Source organism: Peromyscus californicus, unplaced genomic scaffold (genome assembly GCF_007827085.1).
Source record: "Peromyscus californicus insignis strain IS unplaced genomic scaffold, ASM782708v3 Scaffold_19__1_contigs__length_69161282, whole genome shotgun sequence".
Lineage (NCBI taxonomy): Eukaryota > Metazoa > Chordata > Mammalia > Rodentia > Cricetidae > Peromyscus > Peromyscus californicus.
In genome coordinates, this window is record NW_026294491.1 from 40,940,809 (window position 1) to 40,954,726 (window position 13,918).

General features: G+C 45.0%; 1 protein-coding gene across 4 annotated transcripts in view; it reads right to left on the reverse strand.

Annotated features, from left to right (window-relative positions):
- Nucleotides 1-13,918, reverse strand: part of Rab23 (RAB23, member RAS oncogene family) — a 37,804-nt gene that overhangs the window by 22,090 nt on the left and 1,796 nt on the right. For 2 of the 4 annotated variants that reach the window (XM_052745233.1, XM_052745230.1), the window contains exons 2-4: nucleotides 7,217-7,313; nucleotides 5,639-5,863; nucleotides 2,775-2,860 (exon numbers count right to left, since the gene is read on the reverse strand). In XM_052745233.1, the coding sequence (XP_052601193.1) occupies nucleotides 2,775-2,860; nucleotides 5,639-5,793 (241 nt within the window). In that variant the 5' untranslated portion in view covers nucleotides 5,794-5,863; nucleotides 7,217-7,313. Of the gene's footprint in view, nucleotides 1-2,774; nucleotides 2,861-5,638; nucleotides 5,864-7,216; nucleotides 7,314-13,246; nucleotides 13,329-13,918 lie in introns of all 4 variants that reach the window. The other 2 variants (XM_052745235.1, XM_052745234.1) reach the window with 2 other exon arrangements.

Below are 13,918 nucleotides of genomic sequence, written 5' to 3' on the forward strand. Positions count from 1 at the left end.
GGGCAGTGGGCAGGACAATGGGCAAGAGTCACCTATGAAAGGACTGCATCTGGGAAGGAGCCATGCTCCGCACATAAGCACAACAAAGCATGCACATGAATCTCAAATGCAGAAGAGAAGTAAATTTCAGAGACAGCAATGGAGGAGTTCAGAACATGCGACCCCAGAACACAGCACTGCACTGTGGAGAACTTCCCCTGGAGCAGATCACAAAAACCAGGGTCTCCGGTCTTTTTCCTAAATGTGGGACCCAAGACACTCAAGTGGGAAGGGACCACTGTCTCTGAAGGTTGTGGGACACAGAGATGGATGTCAATAAATCACCTTGCCCGCTTTCCTATCGTCTGTTCCCAGGACTCCTTCTTCATGAACTCTACGACCAAAGGCACTAACGTTTAACTGTTTCTTTGGGTTTTCATGAAAGTTCCTGTGTCACATAAAACATAAATGTGCACGCTGTGTAAAGCTAAGATCCTTGAAGGGCAGAAGAGATGGACATTTTCCTCTCTCATAAACTAAGTCACAGAAGGAGGACGATGAGGAGCATGATTAAATCTACTCTGTTGCACACCCCTTTCTGTGGGGACTGGAAGCACTGTGTGCTACCACCTAGAGCACACCTCCTCAAGAGTCCTGGAGGGATTGCACGGGATCCCAAGTGGCTTCCCATGTGATTCACGCTGTTGTAACCTACATACCAGACAGCACGTGGAGAGACGGCTCAGCAGTTAGGAGTGCTAGCGGCCCTTCCGGAGGATGTAAGTCTGGCTCCCAGCACGCACGGGGTGTAACTAACAACCACCTGTAACTCCAGCTTCAGAGGATCCACACCTTCTGATCTCCCCAACACACACACACACACACACACACACACACACACACACACACACACACCCCAAATACTAAAGGGGAACAAAACAACACTGGGTATATCAACCTTCATCTAGGGTAAGCTCCATTTTTTTGGAGACAGGGTCTCTCTGTGTCTCTATGTAGCCCTGGCTGGCCCGGAACTCACTATGTAGATCAGGCTGGCCTCAAACTCAGATACTGTCCTGCCTCTGTCTCCTGGGTGTTAGGATTACAGGCATAAAGCACACCCAGCTAAATCTTAAAAACTAACAGCTAAAGGATATGCTACTTCCAGACTTCTCTATTAATCAAATCAATACAGCTTGTTTGTGACTTAAGCCGATTTTAAATCGCTTTTCTGTTTTCCGTGATCTTACGGAACCCCAAAGAAACCACAGAGGGATGCTGAATAAAGCATCTCTCAGATGGAAGTAGAGTTGCTACTGTTTCTTCCTCAATTCAGTCTGTTCTGTGACTGTAATGTTCACCTTTGTAACTTACAAAAATTTACAAAAAAAAGAAGCTGAAACAGCGGAAGACCCACCAATTCCCTGCCCTCCCTGCTGTTTTAACATAACTAGATGAACAGTTAGTTACATTATTATGACGATCTTTTCACAGGATTCTATTTATAAACTTATGGCCATTTTAAGTTAAAATGATAAATTTACAGAAACCAAAGCTATTTAAAGCCTTTTTATCCAAGGGAAACAGTAGAAAGGAATTTAAACACCATGTTCAGAATGCAAGCAACAACATTATGGGCTTTATTTAGTTCTGGCAAAGAACAGATTTTATAAGCATATTAAAGAGAAATGGTATGATTGGTGATTACCCAAAAACTCGTAAAGTAGACAGGCCTTGTGGTATGTATAGTGCTGTAATCTTAGCACCCAGGAGGCTGAGGCAGGAGAATCTAAGAGTATGTGCCTGGCCCAGGCTTCAATCCCCAGCAGCACCAAAACCATAAAAATAAATACAATTATGGAGAAGAAAATAAACCAGATGCCAATGTTGTCTGGAAGGAGGCATGAAAGAAACTGATGGGCCAGTTTGTGGCTGATTCTGTCTCCATGACCTATAGGCATATTATGACTTTATGGTGGGACAATCCACCTACAGTACAAAGATGTGCTTCTTCATAAGATCTTTAGAAGGACACTGAACAGGAGCTTTTGAAAATCCTCTCAAATTAACTTTCTTTTTTTTTTTTTTTTTTTTTTTTTGAGTCTCCTATATATCATTAGCTGGCCTGGAACAGACCAGGCTGGACTCAAAACTTGCCATAATCCTCCTGTTCTACCCCTGGTTCTGCCTCCCTAGTGCTGAAATGATGCCAGGTGTGTGCCACCACACCTGGCCAACACCATCTGTGTTATTGTTGCTGTTATCTTCTGGTTCTGGGGATTGAACTCGGGGCTCAGTGCACGTCAGGTAACCACTGTAACAAAGGGCTACACCCCAGCCTATTTTGTTCTTAAAAGAATAAAATAAAAACAAAGTGTGCTGGTCAGTACCGTCAACTTGACACAAACCGAGCCATGTCTGGGAAGAGAGAACCTTAACTGAGGAAATGCCTCCATGAGACTGACTGGTTGGCAGGCAAGTCTGTAGGGCATTTCTTAATTACTGACTGATGTGGGAGGGCCCAGCCCACTGTGGCGGGTGACCCTGGATGGCAGAAGAAAGCGGGCCGGTAAGCAGCACTTCTCGATGGTCTCTGCTTCAGTTCCCGCCCTGAGTTCCTGCGCTGACTTCCCTCTGTGACGGAGTGTGACCCGAGCACTGGAAGAGGAAATAAACCCTTGCCTCCCACTGTTACTTTTGGTCATGGCATTTTATCACAGCAACAGAAACCCTAAGTAAGACACCAAAAAAGCAATGTTCTTTATCTAGCCCAAAGAGTAAGTTTTGCATTTTACCTCGATAGTACGCCTTCGTGATTGCATCAAATTCCTCCTGGCCTGCGGTGTCCCATAACATTAGCCTGACATCTTCATCGTTAACTCTGAAACAAGAGATGAATTTATTCCAAACAAAATGAAAAGGATTTATGTACGTTTTTATTTTTCAAACTAAAAAAGTCAGAGCGAAATCATTTGAAATGATGGGGCTGTTCCCAGTAGTGCAAGTACAGCTAAGACATCATTCTCTGTCTGCCAGTGTTTTCTACAATGGCTTAGTGGCGCTAAGATCAGCAGAACTGGGAAGGGGGGATCCTTGGGTCGGATCATCTCTCCTCTTACGACGCCATTCTAAATGGGGTTCGGCGCCCTATGGAAGGGATGAGAACAGGGAAGGAAGCAACCTGCTTGCGGACCTTTGCTTTGTCATGGAGGTGATTCTCACCTCAGCAGCTGTAGTCTGGACCACTATGTGGTGCTAGAAGTCAAACCAGGGACTCTGCGTGCGAGTCAACGCTAGTCATGTGCTTTACCACTGAGCTATGCCCTCGGCTTTCAAATGCTATGGTGAATATGAAATTAGCAATACAGAGCCATCCTATTCCTGGAGATGACACAAGGTCATGTTCCTGGGCACCAGCGTGATGATGCACACCTGTCATCCCAGCACCGGGATTCCGAGGCAGGACAATCTTGAATTTGTGTTATAAGACATTGTCTCAAAACAAAAAAGGAACTACTGGTTTTTTTTTTTTCATTAATTGATCAACATCTGACCTTGTTTTTAAGTGTTTCTATTTAAAGACACCTTATTATATGTTATTCATTGAACTCGTGCCCAGCAGCAGCAGCAGCAGCAGCAGCAAAGAGAGCACTGTAACTCCTGTACGAACAACACTTAGCTAACAGTGGTCTTCTCCATAAGGCACACATAGCTTTCCTGTGCTCAGAAGCACCAGAGAGAGCTTCAGCGCTACAGCTGGAGGCCATGTGAGACAGCCCACTACTCACCAGAATGAAGGAGAGCGTGAAAAGGTAGCACCACACAAGACAAAACAGGACATGCTGACTGTATAAGGGCTAAACCGAGAAGTGCCGCCTTGTTTGACCACAGCCGGCAAAGTGCATGGTGGACCACTCCAATGATTTTGGAGTCCTCTGTCTATCCAGTAAGTGACCACTAAGCAGTGACTCTGGGGTTACAAATAATTTTTAGCAAGGAGGAGAATTTGCAAAAAAGAGCCTATAAGGAAGGGCAGGAACGATGGCTCAGTGTTAACAGCAGGCACATATTACTCTACTCTTCAAACTCCTATCAGGCGGCTCATGACTGCCTGTAACTCATGCTCCAAGGGAACTGGTGTCTCTGGCCTCCGCAGGCATCTGCACTTATGTGTACAAGCCCACCCCCCCACACACAATTAAAAATAAATCTGTTTTTAAAAAGCCTATGAATAATGAAAATCAACTAATATCCAAAATACTGACTTTTGTTTCAGGTACAAGCACAAAATACAAATATCAAGACAGAATGAGTCTCCTTAAAGTAAGTGTTAGGGAAGCAGACCAGAGTCAGCGATGACCATTATCTCTGCTGCAAGCTAGTAAGTGGGCAGTGAGTCAGGTACAACCCAGAGGAGCCTGGAAGGTTCTCAACATCAGTGCCAAAAAGCATCACTCCCAAGGATTTTAGAGTCCACTTGGACTTACTGAAATAGGCGTTCCTTTCTGTGGGCAAGTTTAATACTCCCAAACCCGTCTTCTTTCAGTTCTTTAGGATAAAGGTATGTTATTGTATCTTTAACTTCCATAGAGTGTTGTTCAGTTTTTTAAAGGAAATGTTTGGTGAGCAAATGTAATTCTGGACACTGAGAAAGTGGAGGCAGGAGGATCAGGATTCAAGACCAGCCTTTGCTACAGATCAAGTTCAAGGCCCCACTCAACCTACATGAGACCCTGACTCAAAAAAATAAAATTAAAAGAAAGAGGCGATCTAAACAAAAGGAGCCTTTCAAATGAAAATTATAAGACAGCTGAAATGCTCCGTCTAAACAACCCAGCAGGGAGAAATCAGTCAGGGCCGGTTTGTGTTTATCAAGTCCCCAAGGTGTCACTAATAAATATAAAACATACAGAAGGGAGAGGGGAAGGAGTGAAGAGGGAAATGAAAAACATTAGAGGAAAGGGGGGAAAATTACAAGAAGAAAAGAGCCAAAAATTAAAGTATATGATAAAACAAACAACAGACAAACAAAACAAAACCCACCTGAGAGCACCCCCGGCCCGGTGTGATGGCACACACCTGTAATCTGAGCACTCAGGAGGCTGAGGAGGAGGAGAGCAGACGACTGAGGCCAGCTTGAGCTACAACAGTAGGAACCCGTCTCAAAAACAAAAGTATGGGCAGGTGTGGCAGCAGAAGCCTGTGTAATACAAGTGCCTGGGAGGTAGAAGGAAGAGGATCGGGAGTTTAGGGTCATCCTTGGTTACAGAGCAAGTTCAAGGCCAGTGTGGGCAACACAAGGCCTTGTTTAAAAAACTGGACAAGCCGGGCGGTGGTGGTGCACGCCTTTAATCCCAGCACTCGGGAGGCAGAGCCAGGCGGATCTCTGTGAGTTCGAGGCCAGCCTGGTCTACAGAGTGAGTTCCAGGAAAGGCGCAAAGCTACACAGAGAAACCCTGTCTCGAAAAACCAAAAAAAAAAAAAAAAAAAAAAAAAAAAAAACTGGACAAAACCAACAACCAACAACAAAACCCAATACCACTAACTGCTGCATGAGCCACTGACCCCTGCTGCCCGGCTTGGACAGGAAGTTTCTCATTCCGGTAGAGTCTCAGACACTTTATGAATCAGAACGAAGGATAAAAGGCCAAGTACATACTGAATCTGTCGCTCCAAAAAGTCGACACCAATGGTTTTCTTGTAGTCTTTTGTAAAAATGCCTTTGCAGTATCGCTGAATCATGCTGGACTTTCCAACTGCTCCGTTTCCTACGACCACCGTCTTGATGGCTACTTCCACATCTTCCTCCAACATTTTTGCAACAGAAACAGTCTCTGGACCAGCTCTAGTTCCAGGTGATCAGATCACCTCTGCAAACCTACAGCTTAAAATAAAAATATTTTTATCAGGAAACAATCACATTACATTGCAATAATCTATCCAAAGGTCGAGACTCCCAATCCACCTTTTTCCTTGTTAACCTTAGAAAAGTAAACAATGACACCTTAACCGCACAATTCTCTTTCAGAGGCAAAGACTAGGCGTTTGAAGTACTGAATTTATTACTTAGCCTCTCCAAGACTCAGTTTCCTGGCAACAATATTCATCTCACAGAGTTGTTGACCAAGGAAGGATACATGTGAAAACCTTAGCAATGTGTGAGTTACACATGCAAACATTCATTTTGTGTAATACAATCCCACACAGTGTAACAATAAATGCATTATTAGAAACAAGCCTGAGAAACATGCTTTTCAACTTTAGAGGTGTCTTTTTTAAAAAGCACCCCAAAGAAACGTTTTGTGTAATGAAGTGCAGTCAGGTGTCTCACTGAGCTCTTGGTTAACTGCTCAGTTCTCACGTTACAATGAGTGCCGCACAAATCATCTTTGGTTTGAGACCAGTTAGAGTTTACCCGACAATCAAGGTAATACTTTACCATAAAAAGAATAGAAAGTCAATTTCCTATAGTTCTTAAAATGACATACCTACTTGGCTATTATATTTCGGCTCCCTTAACTGAAAACCCATTACTACACGACTGAACCTGAAATGCAAAAATATTCCTGAGCCTTCAGAACCACCCCAGGTACTTCATAAACTTGTATGGTCCTAAGAATCTTCTAGAAGTACTTGCAGAGATCTAGCCATACATAATCAGAAACCTCAGAGACAAGGTTTCTCTGTGTAGTCCTGGCTATCCTGGAACTCACTTTGTAGACCAGGCTGGCCTTGAACTCACAGAGATCCCCTGCCTCTGCCTCCCGAGTACTGGGATTAAAGGCCCGCGCGGCACCACTGCAAGCCTCCTGCACTGCTAATTCCATTCTGACATTAAAGAGCCCAGATGGATACGCTCCCCTATGTGATTTTATGCCAAATAAATGTTAGAACCATGAGTCTACGTCAGTGCCTCTGGCCTGTGGCTGATGCTGGAACCGAGGAAAACTTTAAAGGGCGGTGATGTTTGGATCCCGTGCTCTGAAAATACGATTTCTGTGTTCTAGAATGAATCCAAGAGTTCATCTCCCAGCTTTTTACTGTCCTAAAGCTTCGGTCTCCAGAACGCTCGGGAGCAAATCTAAACCTAGCAGGTGAGGTGGCAAATGTCATTCTCCCAGCCCTCAGAAGGCCCACTCAGGCTGGAGGGCAGCTGCACGTTCCAGGCCAGTATGGGCTACGCGGTGAGATAGCATCTCAGAAAACAAAAGTAACAATACACAGCTCCGGTTCTTACCCAGAGCTGACCTCCTTCATCCAGCTGTAGTGCACACTGGCTCAGTTCTAGGACGTCAACTTCCTTTCCTCTACCTCACAATTCTTCACCCTAGAAGCTGTGAAGTTCCAAAAAGGGGGGAAAAATCAATAATGTCTACGGCAAAATTCCAGCAAGAAAAACCTTGTATTTTATCCTTTAAACATATATACTCAGCTAAGCAGTGGTGGCGCACGCCTTTAATCCCAGCACTCAGGAGGCAGAGGCAGGTGGATCTCTGTGAGTTTGAGGCCAGCCTGGGCTACAGAGTGAGTTCCAGGACAGCCAGGGCTACACAGAGAAACCCTGTCTTGCTGTGGGATAGTCTGTATGTCAAATGTGTTGCTGATTGGTCAATAAATAAATCACTGATTGGCCCGTGGCCAGGCAGGAAGTATAGGCGGGACAAGGAGGAGAATAGAGCTGGAAAGTGGAAGGCTGAGTCAGAGAGACACTGCCAGCCGCCATGATGACAAGTCGCATGTGAAGATGCCGGTAAGCCACGAGCCATGTGGCAAGGTATAGATTAATGGAAATGGATTAATTTAAGCTGTAAGAACAGTTAACAAGAAACCTGCCACGGCCATACAGTTTGTAACCAATATAAGTCTCTGTGTTTATTTGGTTGGGTCTGAATGGCTGTGGGACTGGCGGGTGTCAGAGATTTGTCCTGACTGTGGGCCAGGCAGGAAAACTCTAGCTACACTGTCTTATATGTATATACACACACACACACACACACACACACACACACACACACACACACACACACGCATACACACACAGTCTCTCTGCTACAGAAATGACTCAGTAGTTAGGAGCACATCTTTCCAATCATGGGGACCAACCTTGAGATCCCAACACCTGTGTAACAAAGCTGGGTGTCTCCCATATACCTGCGACCCCAGATACAGGGGGGTTAAAGACAAAAGAATTTCTGGGGCTTGCTGGCTTACAGTCTAGCCAACAAATGAAAGTCTCAGGTTCAGAGAGAGGTCCTCCCTCAAAGTTACAGGTGGAGAATGATACAGAAGTACATCCGACGCCCTCATCTGGGCCTCTGTGCATGCACACAGACACTTGAACATACACTCCCAAGTGCACAGACACACATGCATAAAAATAAATAAATAATATAAATATATAGACTTCAGAGACACTTCTGATAGTCTGGACATTTTTTGTTCCATTCTCCAAGCATAACTACAATCTCTGCGCATTACATAAAGGGCACACAGGCCTCTGAAAAACAGAAAGGACAACTGGCTACAAGCTGCAGACACAGGAACAGAATAAATAAAAGTGAATTGACTTTGAGTTCTTTTTCTCTTCGTTTCTCAAACTAGATTATGAAGAAGTCAAATAATCAACAAACAAGAAAACCTCAATAAAAGGCTACTCTCTTTAGCCAAAGGACCAGGAAAGGGGCAGCTGAGCAAGAAGCCAAGACAGGAAACACACCCTCACGACGACACCGCAGTGCCAAAGGCCAACTTACAACTCCGATGGGAGGAAAAGCAGGTAGTCCCTTTCCACCCACACCATCACCCTGCATCTTAGAGACCACGCAGGGAACTGAGATGCCCACTCTATCCACCAGGCCTTTACATCTCTTTCTTTTGGGGGGGTACAGAGGAGGCCTATTAGAAAGCTTCATCTTTCACCATCCCTCAGAGGCGACGAGGCCATCTTCCCACCCACTGCAGCGTAGGGGACCACAGGAGGAACAGTACTACAAAGTGCCTCTCCTCCTCCCGAAAAGGACAAACCCGGTGCATGCCATCACGGGTGCCTCTTAATAAGGGATCCCTTCCCACCCTCAGTTTCAATGGAAGACAAGTCTTAGTTAAGACAGATACAGAGACGAATCCAAGTTTACAAGTGAAAATAACTGCAACAGAAGACTCAGTAGAGAGACTCAAGGGCAGAACAGGGAGAATGGAGGGAGGAAACGTAAACTTGATCATACAGTAGAAAACGGCCAATCTGAACAACACAGCACACTACAGGAAAAAAAAAAAAAAAAAAAAAAAAAGACAGAGCATCAAAGACCCGAAGAACTAAGAGAAAAAAAAATCTATTGGTATCACCAGAGTTAGGACAAGGAAGAGCAAAAGGATAGGGCTCAGGGGCAATGGAAAAAATAAAGACTGAAATACCCCAAATTTAGAAAAAACACAAATTCAAAGAAGCTAACTGAACCAAGGCAGACAAACCTAACAAAATCCAGACCCAAAACATACCAAATATTTGCCAACTGAAGACACACCTTCAAAGCACTGAAAGACAGTGAGTTTTGTTTTTTATCAAACTGCGTGGGAGGGAGGGAACTTTTAGGGCAGAGGTAGGGGGCATGTTTTTTTTTGTTTTTTTTTTTTTTTTTGTTTTTCGAGACAGGGTTTCTCTGTGTAGCTTTGCGCCTTTCCTGGAACTCACTTGGTAGCCCAGGCTGGCCTCGAACTCACAGCGATCCGCCTGGCTCTGCCTCCCGAGTGCTGGGATTAAAGGTGTGTGCCACCACCGCCCGGCAGGGGGCATGTTTTTACACACAGGCCCTGGGCTCAACTCCCCCAGCATCTCACCCTCCTGCCTCTGACTGGGATTAGGAAGTGTGGCTTTCTTGGAAGAAGTGTGCCACCATACCTGACTACAGAGATATCAAATAACAAAAGAAAGAGCACATCACTTCATGGGCGCTGAAAGAAATGATCTGTCAGCATAGAACCACATCCCAATGAAATCCTTCAGGAGTGAAAGAGGATGCAGGCCAGTTTCTGATCAGGAAAAACTGAGACCATCTGCAGTCTGCCCAAGAGAACAAAAAGAAGTTCCTGAGACAGACTTCAAAAGGATGAACATGGTAGATATAAAAATACTGTGAAATGCAACAGTCTTCTTGTCTCTTTCTTTACAATGTATGTGAAGAAAATAATTAAGATAATTATAATAAGATAAAGGAATATAAAAAGAGGATCTTATACTGGAACTGACAAAACACTAACTCCAATACGCTTTGACTTACACACATATATGTGTACACACACACACACACACAGTGTAACACCCAGAGCAAACATTCAAAAGCTCCTACAGATATACTAACGAGCACAGATAGAAAAAAAAAAAAATAGTTACCGAATCAAACCTATATTTACAGAACTTTCCCCACAACAGAATATACTTCCTGTCAAGAATGCACTAAGAGGGGTTGGGGAGATGGCTAAGCAGTTAAGAGCACTCACCGCTCTTCCAGAGGACCCAGCTCAATTCTCAGCACTCACACAATTCACAACTATCTGTAATTCCAACCCCAGGGGATCTGATGCCCTCTTCTGGCCTCTAGGGGTACCAGATGCGCACACGCGCGCACACACACACACACACACACACACACACACACACACACACACACACACATAGTATACAGACATATGTGCAGGCAAAGCACTCATTAACTTTTTTTTTTAAAGAAAGGATTAGAGTGCACCGAGTATATATTTTACCAAGATAGAGCGTATTCTGAGCCATCAAATACTGCTGTGAGACTGCATCTCCTCAGAATGTCAGATGACACATTCATAGAATTTCACCAACATGGCCGCCTAAAGATGATCGAGGCACCGGCAGCACCGGCAGACACGCTAACACAGACTGAGAAAGCTCACACGGCGTCAACCCTACACGGAGAACTACTGGCAACTAAGGAATGCCGGGAGCGGGAGAAACAGTTTCACCGAGAGAAGAGCACACCAACCGGTGATCCAACACCAATGGTCAGCACCGAAAACAAAGACATACCAGGGACATCACAGGGACTGAGCAGGTTGTAGTTAGACACACGTAACACTAGTTAAATAAAGAGAAGCCATGAATTTGAAAGAGAGCAAGATGGGGTACATGGGATGGTCTGGAGGGAGGAAAGAGAAAATGGTAAATGATGTAATTATAATCTTAAAAATAAAAAATATATATATTTTAAAAAGTGTCAACAAATCTAAAATACTGAAATCCATACAGTGTATTCACTGAACATAATAAACTCACACCAGAAACCAGTGACAGAATGAATATTTTGAAATGAAAAACACGTTTCTAAGGGATTCAGGGATCACAGAAGCTTAGAGAGAAGTAAGTAACTGGGTGTGGCCTGTAATCCCAACACTTGTTGGAGCTGAGGCAGGAAGAGCCTGAGTCTGAGACCAGCCTAGGCTATACGGCTAGACCCTGTCTCTCTCTCTCTAATATATATATAGTATCTAATATATTATAAATATGTAAGCATAATAGAGAAGTCAATGTGGAACTCTGTGGGAAGCAGCTACGGCGGTGCAGAAAAAAGCTCCACTAGGTAAGAGTGTTCGTCTTAATAACCTAAGCTCTTAACCCGGCGGGGCAGCCACAGAGCTAACCACTCACGGCCACAGAGCTAACCACTCACAGCCACAGAGCTAACCACTCAGGAGGCCACAGAGCTAACCACTCACAGACACAGAGCTAACCACTCACGGCCACAGAGCTAACCACTCAGGAGGCCACAGAGCTAACCACTCACGGCCACAGAGCTAACCACTCAGGAGGCCACAGAGCTAACCACTCACGACCACAGAGCTAACCACTCACGGCCACAGAGTTAACCACTCACGGCCACAGAGCTAACCACTCAGGAGGCCACAGAGCTAACCACTCACGACCACAGAGCTAACCACTCACGACCACAGAGCTAACCACTCACGGCCACAGAGTTAACCACTCAGGAGGCCACAGAGCTAACCACTCACGGCCACAGAGCTAACCACTCACGGCCACAGAGCTAACCACTCACAGACACAGAGCTAACCACTCACAGACACAGAGCTAACCACTCACGGCCACAGAGCTAACCACTCACGGCCACAGAGCTAACCACTCAGGAGGCCACAGCAGGACAGCAAGCTCCAGGCCTGCTTGAGACCACCCCAGCCACTTACCAAGACACTATCTCACAATAAAAAGTAAAAAGAAGGCTGGGTATGCAGATCAGGGGCACAGCACTTGCCCAGCAGACCTAAGGCCCCAGGATTAACCCCCAGAATCATCATAAAATAAAGTCGGAGGAAACGGCACTAATTTTAAAACAGTGTAATTTGAAATCAAGAAGGTTCGATACCAGCTAGAGGAGATCCACACGCCCGAGCGGCAGAGGAGAAGGCTCAAGGCAGAGCCTCCCAAATGCAAAGCTTCACCTTATGCAGTTGACTTAAAAATGCACCACCACATAGGCACCGTTACAACTTTTAAGAGCAAGTCTATAGAAGAGTATATTCCTGAGTGGGTTTAAAGAGTTCTTAGTCAGGAAACCAGAAGATACAACACGAGTGGGAAACCAATAAACTAGATACCAAAATTTAAAAAAAAAACCAGCAACACAGGGTGCTCTTCAGTGGTTCTCAACCTGTGGGTCGCGACCCCTTTGGCACACTTCTATCTCCAAAAGCATTTACATTACAATTTATAACGGTAGTAAAACTATAGTTATGAAGTAGCAATGAAAATAATTTTATGGTTGAGGGTCATCACAGCATGAAGAACTGTACTAAAGGGTCGCAGCATTAAGAAGGTTGAGGACCACTGTACAAGCAAGTAAGAGAGCATGCTACACAAGACTGATGACTTAAATTCAATACCCGGATGCCATGGTGGAAGGAGAGAACTGGCTCCCGGAAGCTGTCTTCTCACTTCCACATGTGCACGTGACATGTGCACACTCCCCCCCCCCCCCCCCCCCCCCCCCCCCCCCCCCCCGCCATTTCATCACAATAATACAATTTCAAGACGTAAAAACATTAACCAGGCATGGTAGCACACACCTGTAATCCCAGTATTTGGAACGTGAGGCAGGAGGATCAGAACCTCAAGTTCATCCTCGGGCCAGAGTGAGTTCCAGGCCAGCATGGGCTAAAGAGAAAGTCTCAAACCAACCAAACCAAACCTAAACAACAACAAAGAAACAGCCCAGAAGGTGGTCACGCTCACCTGAGATTCCTGCACTTTCGAGGCTGAGACAGGAGGGCAACACGTTCAAGACTACGCTGTGTACGTATTTGGAGGACCCTTTCTCAAAAGTAAAGAAATAAATATAAACATTTGTTGTTTCAAACGATGACGAATAAGGAAGGCATTGAACAGACAAGACACCGTCTAGGAGAAAACACTTTTAAAATACGTATCTGACATGACTGGTATCCAGAGCTTCAGAAGGAACCCTCAGGCTCAACACAAGAACACGCAACCAAGTTAAAAATGAGCAAAAGACACAGACAGCAGACACACATGCGTGTGCATGGCACACGAGTACACAGTCAGACATTCAGTAACTGTGGCTATGAGTTAAAGGCACATGATTCCCGATGACATCCCAGGGTGTGTATGGGTAAGCAGAAAAGAGGAGGAGCGACTGAGCCGGCAGGAATGCAAAGTGACCGGGCTACCCTGGAGAACGGTTTTCATCGCTGAGGATACTACAACTGAAGAGCTGATGTCCTGTATAATCCCCAAACATCACACAACTCAATACCCTACAGAACTAAAAACTGAAGTTCCACACAAAACTCTGTAGAATACACACACACACACACACACACCAATCTATGGCCATACCATCCTGATCATGTCTCATCTCAGAAGCTAGGCAGGTTGGATCTGGCT